Source organism: Equus caballus, chromosome 16 (assembly GCF_041296265.1).
Source record: "Equus caballus isolate H_3958 breed thoroughbred chromosome 16, TB-T2T, whole genome shotgun sequence".
NCBI classification, from domain to species: Eukaryota; Metazoa; Chordata; class Mammalia; order Perissodactyla; family Equidae; genus Equus; species Equus caballus.
In genome coordinates, this window is record NC_091699.1 from 77,561,196 (window position 1) to 77,573,671 (window position 12,476).

Consider the following 12,476-nt stretch of genomic DNA (forward strand, 5'->3'; position numbering starts at 1 on the left):
TATAAAGGTTAGGTTGAATTAGGTTCCACGGACTCTGTTCTTTATAAACATGGCTTCCTTGTCAAGGATAGAAGCCCTTCGACAGTTGACCATATTTAATTCCAGTGCTTTGCCATGATATGGAATGTTTGGAATTAATATGACTGCCATAAGGCACTTTTTTCTTAAGGCTTAATTCAATTGCAAGTGACAGAAATTCAGTTCCAACTAACATAACACAAAAAGCAATGGTGACTGTTTGGGGGAGGGTGGGTATGCTATTGTGGCTCCAAGGAGGTGGAATATAGGGTTAGACTGTGAAGCATCGGTAGGCCCAGAAGCTCAAAGTGTCGCTTGGCCTTCCTCCCCCCTCCCTCTCTCTTCTCTCCCTTTCTTCCTCCTTCCCTCCCTCCCTCTCTGTCAGGTCCTCCCCTCTTTGTGCCAAGATGGCTGCTATCTGCTCCAGGCTTTCATTTCATCCTCTCGGCCATCTCAGTGGAAAAAAGTCCTCTTTCTAAGAGTTTCAGAAAAGTCCTAGAATGAGGTCTGATGAGTCACATGCCCTTCCTCAACAGTCACCAAGGCTAGGTGTATCCACATCTGATTGCCAGGCTTGGGTCACATGACCACTTCTGGGACCAGGGTGAGACCCATGACAATCAGGGCTGTTACACTGGGCGGGCAGGAAAGATTTTGGCTTGTGGGCTCCCACACCCCAATGTTTGTGGAGATTGTTGCTCAAGTAGCTCTGATTTTGTGGAATGGTAGAAGAACTGGGTCTGCTTTATCTTATCTGGGAGAAGGCCGGCTTTGTGTTTAGCTTTTAACACATCTTGGATGAATAGGCTTGTTGGTGGTTGGATGTCAGCCAGTTGTGCATCATCATCCCAGGCAACATAGCCTCATTTGTAGAGGGAAACACAAATCGAGTCTCTTGGGTTCAGTACCCTTTGATGGTCGCACACTTAACCAGGCTAGTGGGCCCTGAATCTATCCGCCAGAATCTCCTGCAGGGCCCAGCCCACTCTGGGAAAACCCAGATCTGATCAGGTCATGTCTCTGCTTAAAAATCCACCATAGTATTTTACTACCATTAAAAAAGGAAAAAGAAAAAAGAAAACAAAACCCCTATAGCATCTCATCCTCCCCCACCCCCATTTTTTCTCCCTTAGGGGCCGTTTAATCAGTTTAACATATCTTAGCTGACTATTTAGGTATTTACTTTTATGACTTTAAATAGTAGGCTTTGTGTGTTTACTTGATTTTTCGATTTTAGTTATCTGCCACATTCCACTAGATAAGATGAAATTTTAGTCTCTTTCCTCCCTCTGTCCCCACCACACACCCACTTTTCCCAACCCTTCCTCCGGACAGAATTATATTGGAGTCAGTATTTGCTATTTACGCTATTAGAGCTGTGTAAGTGCTGTTCACGGTGGAGCTATCTAGCAAACTATGATTACTTTTCCTTTTTGTGGTAGAATGCGTTCTTCAGTTATTTCTGACAAAGGGTGCGTGGGAAGTAAATTGAAACTTATATATGAGGAAAAAAAAAATCCATCATGTCTCCCGATTGTGCATGGGATAAAGTTGAAATGCCCTAATATGGCGCACATGCCCTTCCTTGCTCCAGCCCCCACCAGCCCTTCCACCTGCCACTCTTTGCTCATGCTAGTTTTTCAGTGTCGAATGCCCCCTTCTCTGTCTGGTGCAGACCCCCTTTCTTCAAGGCCTGGATGACACTTGCTTTGGGTGGCCTGCCCAGGTGTGTGTCTGTTGCACAGTGTGTATACTGAGGTCTTTGTACGTATCACACTGTGTTGTACTTATTTAGCACTTGAGTTTAAATCTTGGCTCTGCCATTTCCCAGGTCAGTGACCTTGGGTGAGTTACCTGCACTCTCTGTGCCTCATTCTCTCTATATTCTCTTTGTAAAATGTGAACAACAACAATGGCACCTACCTGATCAGGTTGTTAGCAATTGCAAGATTGATGGAATGAAAGCATTTGTGATAGTGTCTGCCACTTAGTAAGTTGCCCCTCTGTGCTCTGCATCCTTCTTTCTCACAAAGGCAGAGGGGGTGGGTTGTATTCTCCAGTGCCTGGAAGAGCTCTTGGCAAATCGAATGTCTTCAGGGGCTGGGCAGGGAACCTACTGAGTGAAGCCGTCGGGGGGCCAGGTGGGGAGTCAGGCGCAGGGGCAGTGAGGACTGGAAAGGGTCATCTGTGTCTAGGGGGGCATCTTCTACTCCACTTCTAGCCAATGGTTGCCAGGTAGGGACGGGGGCTCAGTGTTGCCAGATCATCTGATGTTTTTTTAATGAGAAATTTGAGAATCCCCACATTTAAAAAAAAAATCTGGATTTTTCTGACATTTAGTACGCAGCATGCAGGCAAAGGGACTCAGCCAAATGGCCCATAGGCCACTGGTTTGGGACCCAGTTCTCGTAGTCCAGAGGAGGCCCAAGGTGCTGATGTGACCTGCCCTGGGTCACCCACTGACTGATTTGGCCCTGTTTTCCCATGTGTGGTTTGGACATGGGGCCCTGGTGCTGCCTCCACCAGGGTGGTGGCTGTAAGGATTCGGTCATGCGTGCGAGTACATTTGCAAAGCAGCCACCCACACAGTGTAACAGGTTATTATGTCCATCACCTCAGCTACTCCTGCCTCAGAGAGACCCCTTTGGTGTTTCTGAATAGGATCATTCATGGATCTTTTTTTCCGGAGGGGGAACATTGTGTGCATTTATTGAGCATCTACTGTATGCCCAGGAACTATCAGCTGTTTTACATTTGCATTCTCCTTGATTCTTCCAACAGCCCTCCCTATGAGATGGAAAGTAACTATTTTATAGATAATAACAATGATTCTTAAAGAAGTTCTCTGATTAGAGTCTCACAGAGGTTAACAGGACTGGATCCATCTCTCTGATAAAAATCCCAGGCTTTAGGCAACATGCTGCCTCCCATGTATTGGACGTCAAGTCCAACAGCAGCTCAGTGGGGCTTTGCTAGTCCCTGGGCTGCCCTCTTGCATCTGCGGCATTTCCTGTGGAGAAAAAGCCTAGTCTTGTTCTCTGTCTTTAGAAGCTGTAGCAGGTTGCTGCAGGCCTGGCCAGATAGGAGAGGAGGAGAGAAAATTAAGAAGATGATGATGGTGTTGGTGATGATGGTGATGGTGATGCAGGGCTGGGGGGAGGGACCAAGGCTGTGTCAGAAGTAAGCTGGGGCTCAGGAGCTGAGAAACTCTCATACAAGGCAAAGGCTGTCTCCTCGTATGCTGCAGTGCTGGCGTCATTTCAAACCCATCTAGCAAGCCCATGGCACAGTATGACAGGGGAATGAAATTAGAAGTGATCAGAGCCTCCTTCATCCCCATGAGCCATTCCGTTGGCCCAAGAGGCCCCTACAATTTGATGTTTAGAAATAGTTTTCAGATAGTTACTGGTGAGGCAGGCCGTTTACAGCCAATGGAACCCACGTGTTTTACCAGCAGGTGGGCTGTTGGGTTTTGGGGCAGCCCCCGCAGCTGGTGATCATGTGTTGTTCTGTCTCTGAATGTCCATTTCCCCTCTCTCAAATGCACCCACACACCCCCTGAGGTGTGGTGGCCTCAGGCAAATGCCAAAGGGAAAAGGAGTTGAGGGGATGTGAGGTCTGTGAAGTCCTGATCCCACCCTCCACTATGTCCTCCTACACCTAGGAGTGAATTTCTTCTTTTAATTTTTTTTTCCTCTTTGTGACATCCATGGGTCTGGTTTCTTGATTTTCACCCTGTGGTTAAGTCTGGCGTGGCCCACCTGTCAGCTCCATTCTTCCAAATTCTTATGGAGGCCCAAGTTGCTAGTGGCTATGTCGAGGATGGGCGGCCACCCTTAGATCTCTTGCCATTCTCCACATTCCAGACTTCCAGCTTCCTTTGATTCCTTGCCACTCCCTCTCCCTTCTGGCTGAGCGTGCCTCTGCTGCCTGCTTGGGACCTCAGCGTTTCCTCTCCCTCCCTCAAGTGCCTTCGTGCTTCAGGCTTCTGTGTAGCTGTTCTCTATCTGGAAGTTTTCCATGAGTCTCCCAGTAAACTCCTGTCTTAGCTGGCCTGGTGAGTTTCTCTGCCGCTGGGTTCCGTGGCACCTGGACCATTGCCATCCTGGCACTGACTTTTCCGGAATGGGCTGTAAATGCCTGCTTTACCCATCAGACTTAGAAGTACCCTGAAGGCAGGGATAAAGCCCGAGGCCCAGCACAGGGTCTGGCACGTGGGAAATTTGCACTCTGTTTAATAGTGACCGCATCACATGTTTGAGGCCTTCATGGGAGTGTAGGAAATGATGCCATCATTATGGACTGAAGCTGCCCGGGCTGGCTAGACTGGACATCTTCCCTTTAGGACCTGGACAGAGCTTTTCAATCTAACCCGCACTGTTCAATATAGTAGCTGTTAGCCACATTTACTTTTTAATTTATATTTAATTAAAGTAAATTAAAACTCATTTCCTCAGTCTCACAAGCCAGTTTCAAGTGCTCAGTAGCCGTGTGTGGCTCCTGGCTACCGTACTGACAGAGCAGATAAAGGAACACTGCCAGCATCACAGAAGGTTCTTTTCGACGGTGCTGCTGTGGACACTGTCTTGTGAAGGTCAGAAATTAGGGGCTTGTAGGTTGTGTGGAGGCCCTGCTTGGTGTTTGTCATTGGGTACGGCAGAGCCTCGCAGATGCCTTCTTAAGCCTGAACTCTGTTTCCTTGATTTCCCCTGGCTGCAGGACGCTCGTCAGAAGTTCCGCTCTGTTCTGGTTGAAGCAACAGTGAAACTGGACGAACTGGTGAAGAAAATTGGCAAAGCCGTGGAAGACTCGAAGCCCTACTGGGAGGCGCGGAAGGTGGCGAGGCAGGTAAGAGAGCCCCGCAGACCTCCTCCCCTGTCTCTGCCCGCCACCCCATCACCCCGCCGGAGTTTTGGGTGCACTCCTGACTTCCGTGTCTCCCCTGAAGGGTAGAAGTGCGAGTCCTATGTGATGTGCACTGGCCGTGACTTTGTAAAGAGCTGCATTTGAAGTTGGCCTCTTATTTTCCTTCCCCCAACAATCGGCCTTCATTCCAGCTCTTGATACTGTTAGTAGAGTGTGGGTGCTCGCATTTGGTGACCCTGCGAGTGGGTGCCGCCTTGCCCTGGAGTTGGCAGGGGGCCAGCTTGCGAGGATGGGAGGATGTGTCCAGAATGTCAGGCTTGTTCCTCTGCCCTCCGAATGTGACTGGCTGTCGGGCAGCGGGGTGCTTACTCCCTTGCTTTCTCCTCACTGGTTTGGGAGTAATTAGCTATTTGCTTCTCCTGAAACGTTGGTTCTTTGTCCTGAGAGCCCAGATAAGCAAGTGAGGAAGGAAGACCAGCAAAGGGGTGGCAGAGAGGGGGCTGTGGTCATGCAGTTGCTGGGGCTGTGTCGAAGTTGGTTCTGGATTCAGCATTTGTCTTCCTTTGACCACCACCAATGTGATGCAGTGTGTGGCTTGGGTCACATCCCCGCGTCTGATAGCCGGGTCCTGTGAATGGGGAAGGAAAGGAGCCCCAGCACTTACCAGTGCCAGCTATGTGCCAGGCCCAGGCCCGGGAGTTCCCGCTCAGTGTCTCTTCAGCGTGAATTGCCCCCCAAAGCAGGCTTCAGCAGCTGGTCCAGATTGTCCTTCCTGTCCCTGTTGTACGTAATGAAAGATGCTGCCTCCAGGAGTCTCCACTTGTAAGAAGCTGTTTAGTGAGTGACAGGTGTTTGAGCACCTGCTGTGTGTGCGCAGCGTGAGGTTGGGGAATGTAAGGGAGGTGATGGGAGGTGGAACCCTTGGAAATTAAGCCCCAGAAATCCAGGAACATGTTAAGATCAGGCCCTTTGAGGGCTGGGGGCTGGGACTTGAGCGTTCCTGCTGGTGGCCCTGCCTCCACGCACCTCTCCGGTTTCTCATCAGGGAGCCCCTGGATGCTTGGTGGTCCTGCCGAGGTTCCGGTTGTGTATTTGGGTTTTGCATGCTGAACTCCGAGCTGCCCTTTCTGGTTGGAACCTGCCAGATAGATTGCCTTTATTCCTGGACAGAATGGCTGCCTGGACCCCCCTCCTTCCCTGACCTGGGGAACTGGGCTGTGCAACATAAAAGTCCCGATTACTCATTGGTCTGCAACAAGCCCTGAGCAGCTCCCTCCCATTCCACCTCCCTCTGGGCCCCACCCAGGCCTCTAGCTTTCCAGGAAGATGAAACCCTTCTCTAAAAGGTCCTCGCCAGTTCCCAGAAGCTCCAGAATCCCGAGGCATCCTCCCTTCAAAGTGCCTGTGTGCCACCATCCTTTAAGGTGCCACCCAAGTTGGGGATGTGTCCCACCCACTGTAGCCCAGGGCAGTAGTATTCTTGACCTAAAATTGCAGTGTGAAGGGTTTGGGTTAGGTTGGAGGAGAAATTTGTTAATTTAATGTAAACATTGGATCAATACCGAGGAGGTCGTGAAATCTTTTCAACACTTCAGTTTATCGTCCTCTAATTCTTTTGAGCCCATGAACATCTATTAACAGACGTCCATGTGCCCGTGCCTCTGGATGATGTAAGAGTGGTCTGTTAAAGCACCCCTGGAGTTGTGGCCGTGGCCTGCCTACCCGGTTCCCTGAGCTCAGGTTCAGGGCAGAGCTGCCTCAAGGGGCCTTTGTGTTCAGGGGCCTCTGGAGGCTGGTCCATCAGCTGATGGTCCTTTGGTTGTGCTGATGTCAGAGTGCTTCCACCTCGAGTCTCTGAACTCGTTCTGTTTGTCGTTGTCTTCACCCCGGAATTTGCGTGGTCTACGCCCTCATCTCCTTCAGGTGTCTACTCGATTGTCACTTGATCAACATGTAAATATAACTCCCAGCCTGCCATCTCCACCACCCCCAGCCCTCGTTCCTTGATTTGCTTTTTTTCCCTAGCACCCCTCACTGTCTGACTTCTCATTGTTTACTTATTTACAGTCATGAAGCTCCACAGGACAGGCAACTTTGTCTGTTGGTTCATTGCCATGTCTGCAAGGCCAGCATACAGAAGGTGTTCAAACACTGAGCAAACAAATAAATGAAAAAATGAGAGAATGATGAAGTTGACAGGCCACCTGTGGACGAGGTGTTCTTCCTGGCCCCTTTTCCTCTCTATCACCCCTTTACTCACAACTGCTCTCCTTCCTGGTGGCTAGGTCAGCAGAGGGACAGGAACACGACTGGCAAATCCAGCTTTGTCTGGGTTGGGTTGATTCAAATCTAATTTGGTGGGTGGGTCCCCAGTTGGCGGTGACACATCTAAGTAGATTTCACATCTCTTCCTTCTTTTCCGTACCCCAATCCTCTGTGATGGGAGAAGAGGAGAGAGCTGGGGTGGGAGGGTCGCACTGCTGGGCAGCAGTGGATAGTGGCGTCACTCTTTCCTCTCATCCCTTCTCTTAGCCAGCAAGGACAATGGTCAGGGCAATTACTGAGTCCTGTGGGCAAGCCGCTGAGTCACCAGTTCTAATCAGATAGTACCTAGACCCTGGGGGTGACTGACTCACTCTCAGCTGGCAGAGCCCAAGATGAATGTTGAGGGAATCCTGCCCGCTTTATTCCTGCAAACCCTCCCCTTCCACTCTTGCCTTCCTGCACGTGGGGCGGGAAGAAGGAGGGTGGAGAAGGTTCCGAGTGACCCTTCAACCCCAAGGGGCCTTGTTGGTCTATGGCCGAGGAACTGGAAGGATGCTCAAAGGCTGAGGCTGGGCCCGGATGTCACATTTCGTCTCCGTGGATGGTGGGTCCACTGGGCTTGGGCCAGGTGGCTGAGTCTGTCCGCCGGCGTCCTCTGACCTTCCTGTTGGTGAAGGGGGTGGGGCCCACCCCAGCCGCTGCCAAGTGGGGCTTCCTGTTTTCTTGCTCTGGTCTTGTCCCCCCGCCCCCTTCCTTTTTATATTTGCAAACCTCTCTGACTGTGTATAGCGGGGGTGGTCTCTGAGAGATGCTGCGATCGCAGAGCCTTAGCCTCTCTCGTCCGTGAAACACTGATGTATTAAACTGCAGTGCCTTAAAAGCCATAATTTTCTCACAAATGACTGTATTTTATCACCAAATTATGGTCCCATTACTCTTTGGTGATCGAGTAATAGGGACAAATAAATCCCGTAAAAACTTTCCTCATCTCCTTCAGCGACTGTTTTTTTTTTCACATTGTGAGTTGTTATATAATCCAGTCACCAAAACCAGATCATATAATGTTAAGGTTATGACAGAAATTGGCAAAAGTGAGCAATCTCAATTCAGACGGATAGATGAAAAAATATACATGCTTTTCCCCATTTATGAGGAAGAAGCTGAATCACGAAAACTCTTTTAAAGATTTTATTTTTATTTTTTTCCTTTTTCTCCCCAAAGCCCCCCCGGTACATAGTTGTGTATTCTTCGTTGTGGGTTCTTCTAGTTGTGGGATGTGGGACGCTGCCTCAGCGTGGTCTGACGAGCAGTGCCATGTCCGCGCCCAGGATTCGAACCAACGAAACACTGGGCCGCCTGCAGCGGAGCGCGCGAACCTAACCACTCGGCCATGGGACCAGCCCCACGAAAACTCTTTTAAATTATCTTTGCTTATAAGGCGACTTGTTTTGGGTAACTCATTTTTATACGATGAAGAACAGACGAAAAATCTGTCATGGTTCCAGCTGTGGCTCTCTCGTGAGGTCGTCCTTAGGGTGAAATGAGATAATGTGTTCTACAATGGAATCCTTGCATAAGCTTACATTTTGGCTTCATTAAATTTTTTTGTTGTAGAAAATAAAAAGAAGAAAATAAGTCCCTATACCTTCCGTAAATATTTGATATATGTCTCCTATTTTTTTTTTAAGTAAGAGATGATACTTCAGTGTTGGTTTTATAATGAACATCTGGAATACCCATGCCCATGCATCCAGGCTCAGTGGAACACCCTCTCCTACAGCTTAGTTTTCCGTAAAGCATTTACAAAGGTTTGTAATTGTCGAGCCAGTAGAAATTGCGTCTGCCCATCGAAAATTTGCATTAGCTTTATTATTCCTGATGTCAACTCATTTTGCCACCCATGAGTCAGACCCAGTTCTGTGATCTTGAAAACCCAGTGCAAGCCCTGCCAGGAGGTGGAGCATGGCAGGTTTCCTAGGCTGGGACTGGGGCAGGCAACTAGCTTTGGTTTATTTCAGGGTTCTTGTCCTTGAGCCAGAGCTTGTTTTTAAGGCGGCTTTGACATCTCTGCCCACCCATCTGGCCTCCAGTGTGTGGTGGGGATGCTCTGCTGAGGGGTGGAGCCATGTGACTCAGTGAACGTGAATGGCAGAGTGTTTCTTGCTTACTCTGCTCCCTGGGTTCTGACCGGTCCAGCAGTAGCCCTGTGCCTGTCATTTTATCACGGCCAGTCCCAGTCCTTGTTATTTTTTTCCTTTTTAAAAAATTGTGGTAAACTACATATAACATAAGACTTACCCCTTTAACCATTTACAAAAAAATTTTTTTGGTGAGGAAGAGTGGCCCTGAGCTAACATCCATTGCCAATCTTCCTCTTTTTTTTGCTTGAGGAAGATTCTCACTGAGCTAACACCTGTGCCAATCTTCTTCTACTTTGTATGTGGGACGCCACCACAGCATGAATTGATAAATGGTGTGTAGGTCTGTGCCTGGGATCAGAACCCATAAACCCTGGGCCCCCAAGGTGGAACGTGTGAACCTAACCACTATGCCACTGGGCTGGCCTCATTTTAATGTGTACAATTCAGTAGCATTACACACATTCGTATTGTTGTGCAACCCCCACCACTGTCCACCTTCAGAACGTCTTCATTTTCCCAAACTGAAGCTCTGTCCTTATGAAATAGTAACTCCCCTTCCTTACTTCCCCCAGCCCTTGGCCACCACCATTCTACAATAGTTTCCCCTTATCTGTAGTTTTGCTTTCTGAGGTTTCAGTTACCCATGATCAACCCTGGTCCAAAAAAATTAAATGGAAAACTCCAGAAATAAACAATTCATAAGTTTTAAATTCTGCCCCGGTTTGAGTAGTGTGATGAAATCCTACGCCATCTTTCCTGGGTAGTGATTCATCTCTTTGTCCAGCGTATCCACACTGTATACGCTGCCCGCCCGTTAGTCACTTCGTAGCCGTCTTGGTTATCAGATTGACTGTCGAGGGATCGCGGTGCTTGTGTCCAAGTCACCCTTATTATACTTAATAATGGCTCCACATAGGCATTGGATCATCTCATAGCCTCACAAGAAGAAGAGTGAGTGTGGTACAATAAGATATTTCGAGAGCGAGACCACATTCACATAACTTTCCTTATGGTATATCGTCATAATTGTTCTATTTTATTATTAGTTATTATTGTTAATCTCTTACTCTGCCTAATGTATAAATTAAACTTTATCATAGGTGAGTACGTGTCGGAAAAAACAGTATATCTGAGGTTCTGTACTATCCTCAGTTTCAGGCATCCTCTGGGGGTCTTGGAACGTGTCCTCCATGGATCATGGGCGACTCCTGTCCTTTCTGCCTCTCTGAATTTGACTACTCTAAGTACCCCATATAAGTGGAATCGTGCAGTGTTTGTCCTTTGTGACTGGCTTATGTTAATGTAATGTCTTCAAGGTTCATCCATGTTGTTGTGTGTGATAGAATTTCAGTCCTTTTTAAGGCTGAATAATATTCCATTGTGTGTGTAGACCACATTTTGTTTATTCATTCATCCATCGATGGACATTTGGGCAACTCTTGTTATTTTTAAATGGTTAGAAAATCTGAAAGGCAGCATAAATGCACAATAATGAAGGTTTTTCAGTGCTGAAAGTTGCCTGTTGTGTCTCTGGGGCCATAAGTTCACATCCTACACTTAATCCCCTTTGGGGAGGCAGGTGAGTGGGGAAACACTTGAAATTTGTAGAGTGAGTTAGCTTTTGGATAACTGGCAAAGCTTGACCTCTGAGCCAGATTGCCTGGATTTGAATCTCAGCTCACCACTTAGCAGCTGTGGGACCTTTCCAGCTTACTTAATCTCGGTGCCTCAATTTCTTTATCTGTGAAATGGAGTTGTGTGTCAGTTAGCTTTTGCTGCGAAACAAACCATTCCAAACTTAGTGGCTTAAAGCACTTCTTTAGCTCATGATTTTACTGGGCCGTTTTTCTGATCTCAGTCTTGGCTGAGCTTAACGTATACAGTCAGTTGGTGAGTCTCCTGGGGGCTGGCAGATGAGGATGGCTTCACCTGTCGAGCAGTCAGCTGGTTGTCAGCTGAGGCGTCAGAGGTGACTGGACCACATGTTGTCAGGCTAGTGTGGGCTTCTTCACGTGGTGTTGGGATTCCAGGAACAAAAAGGGCAAGCCCTTTTCAAGCCTCTGCTTGTGTCACATTTGTTAATGTCCTGTTGGGTACAGCAAGTCACACGGCCAGTCCAAATTCAAGAGGTGGGAAAAAATAAACCCCACCTGCAAAGCATTACAGCCATTTTTGCAACTTACCATAGTATTAAATTAGTGCATGTAAAACATTTGGATCAAAGAAAAAGACTGTGGTTTGTTATTATTCCAGATGTATTTTCTATCAAACATTGTGTCTCCATGGTGAATCTGCTCCCCTTAAAAAAAAACACAACACCACTACACCGAAAACCTATGGGTTGAAGAAACAGACCTCTGCTGGTTGGGAGGAAGTGGGGAAGATGCAGAGATGGTGAAGACAGAAGGGTGACCCCAGGCAGGTTGAGTGTGTACTGATTTGCTTCTTGAGGATAAAATGTGCCAGCAGATCAAAATGATGAGGAGGGAGTGGCTGACTCACCTTTTGACTGATCAAAAGCACTCTAAGTCCGAACGGGTCATGTGGTGAGGGCTTGAATGGATGGGGAATCATGTTTCCAGTGAAATGAAACAGGTCAGGTGCGTCCAATAATCTTCTGGATTTTTAATCATTGAAGAACAGAGTGTTGTAGTCGTCCTTTGTTGGGAAATTCTAGGCATTGATTTTGTCTGCAGAGGACCCTCTGTAAGTGGAGAAGGAGAGGCCCAGGTTCTGCAAAGATGGGGCACAAACTCAAGGATATGTCAAGAATGGGTTATTATTCTCTTTATTTGATCAGGGATTTTTTTTCTTCTAATTTATTATTTTCTTTCATTCAACAAGTATTTACTGACTTTCTACCAATTGCCAAGCGTTGTTTTAGCCACTTGTCAAGGACAGAACAAAGACCCTGACTCTAGAGCTGGCATCCCCTCTTAGCAGTCTTATAGAAGTCTGTGGGGTGGAGCATTTGAGGCAAAAGTAGAATCTTTGTTCCTGATCTGGATTAAAGTGTGTGTTTTTTCCCCTCTGAGAAATGGAGTGAGGCTCTGGGGGATTACAATGGGCTGGTGGATTGGCAAGTAAGTGTCTCTCAGAGCATTCCTCGGCATCTCCCCTTTGTCTGCGCTGGCCATTGTGGAGCACTAGCTGTGGTCTGTGTCCCCCAGGAGCCCCACAACACAC

The 12,476-nt window shown here is 47.9% G+C and overlaps 1 protein-coding gene across 4 annotated transcripts in view; it reads left to right on the top strand.

Annotated features, from left to right (window-relative positions):
• The window catches only part of SH3BP5 (SH3 domain binding protein 5), a 71,548-nt gene that overhangs the window by 21,700 nt on the left and 37,372 nt on the right, over positions 1-12,476 (top strand). For all 4 annotated transcript variants that reach the window (XM_070238129.1, XM_070238130.1, XM_001917851.5 and 1 more), the window contains one exon: positions 4,738-4,866. In XM_070238129.1, the coding sequence (XP_070094230.1) occupies positions 4,738-4,866 (129 nt within the window). The remainder of the gene's footprint in view (positions 1-4,737; positions 4,867-12,476) is intronic.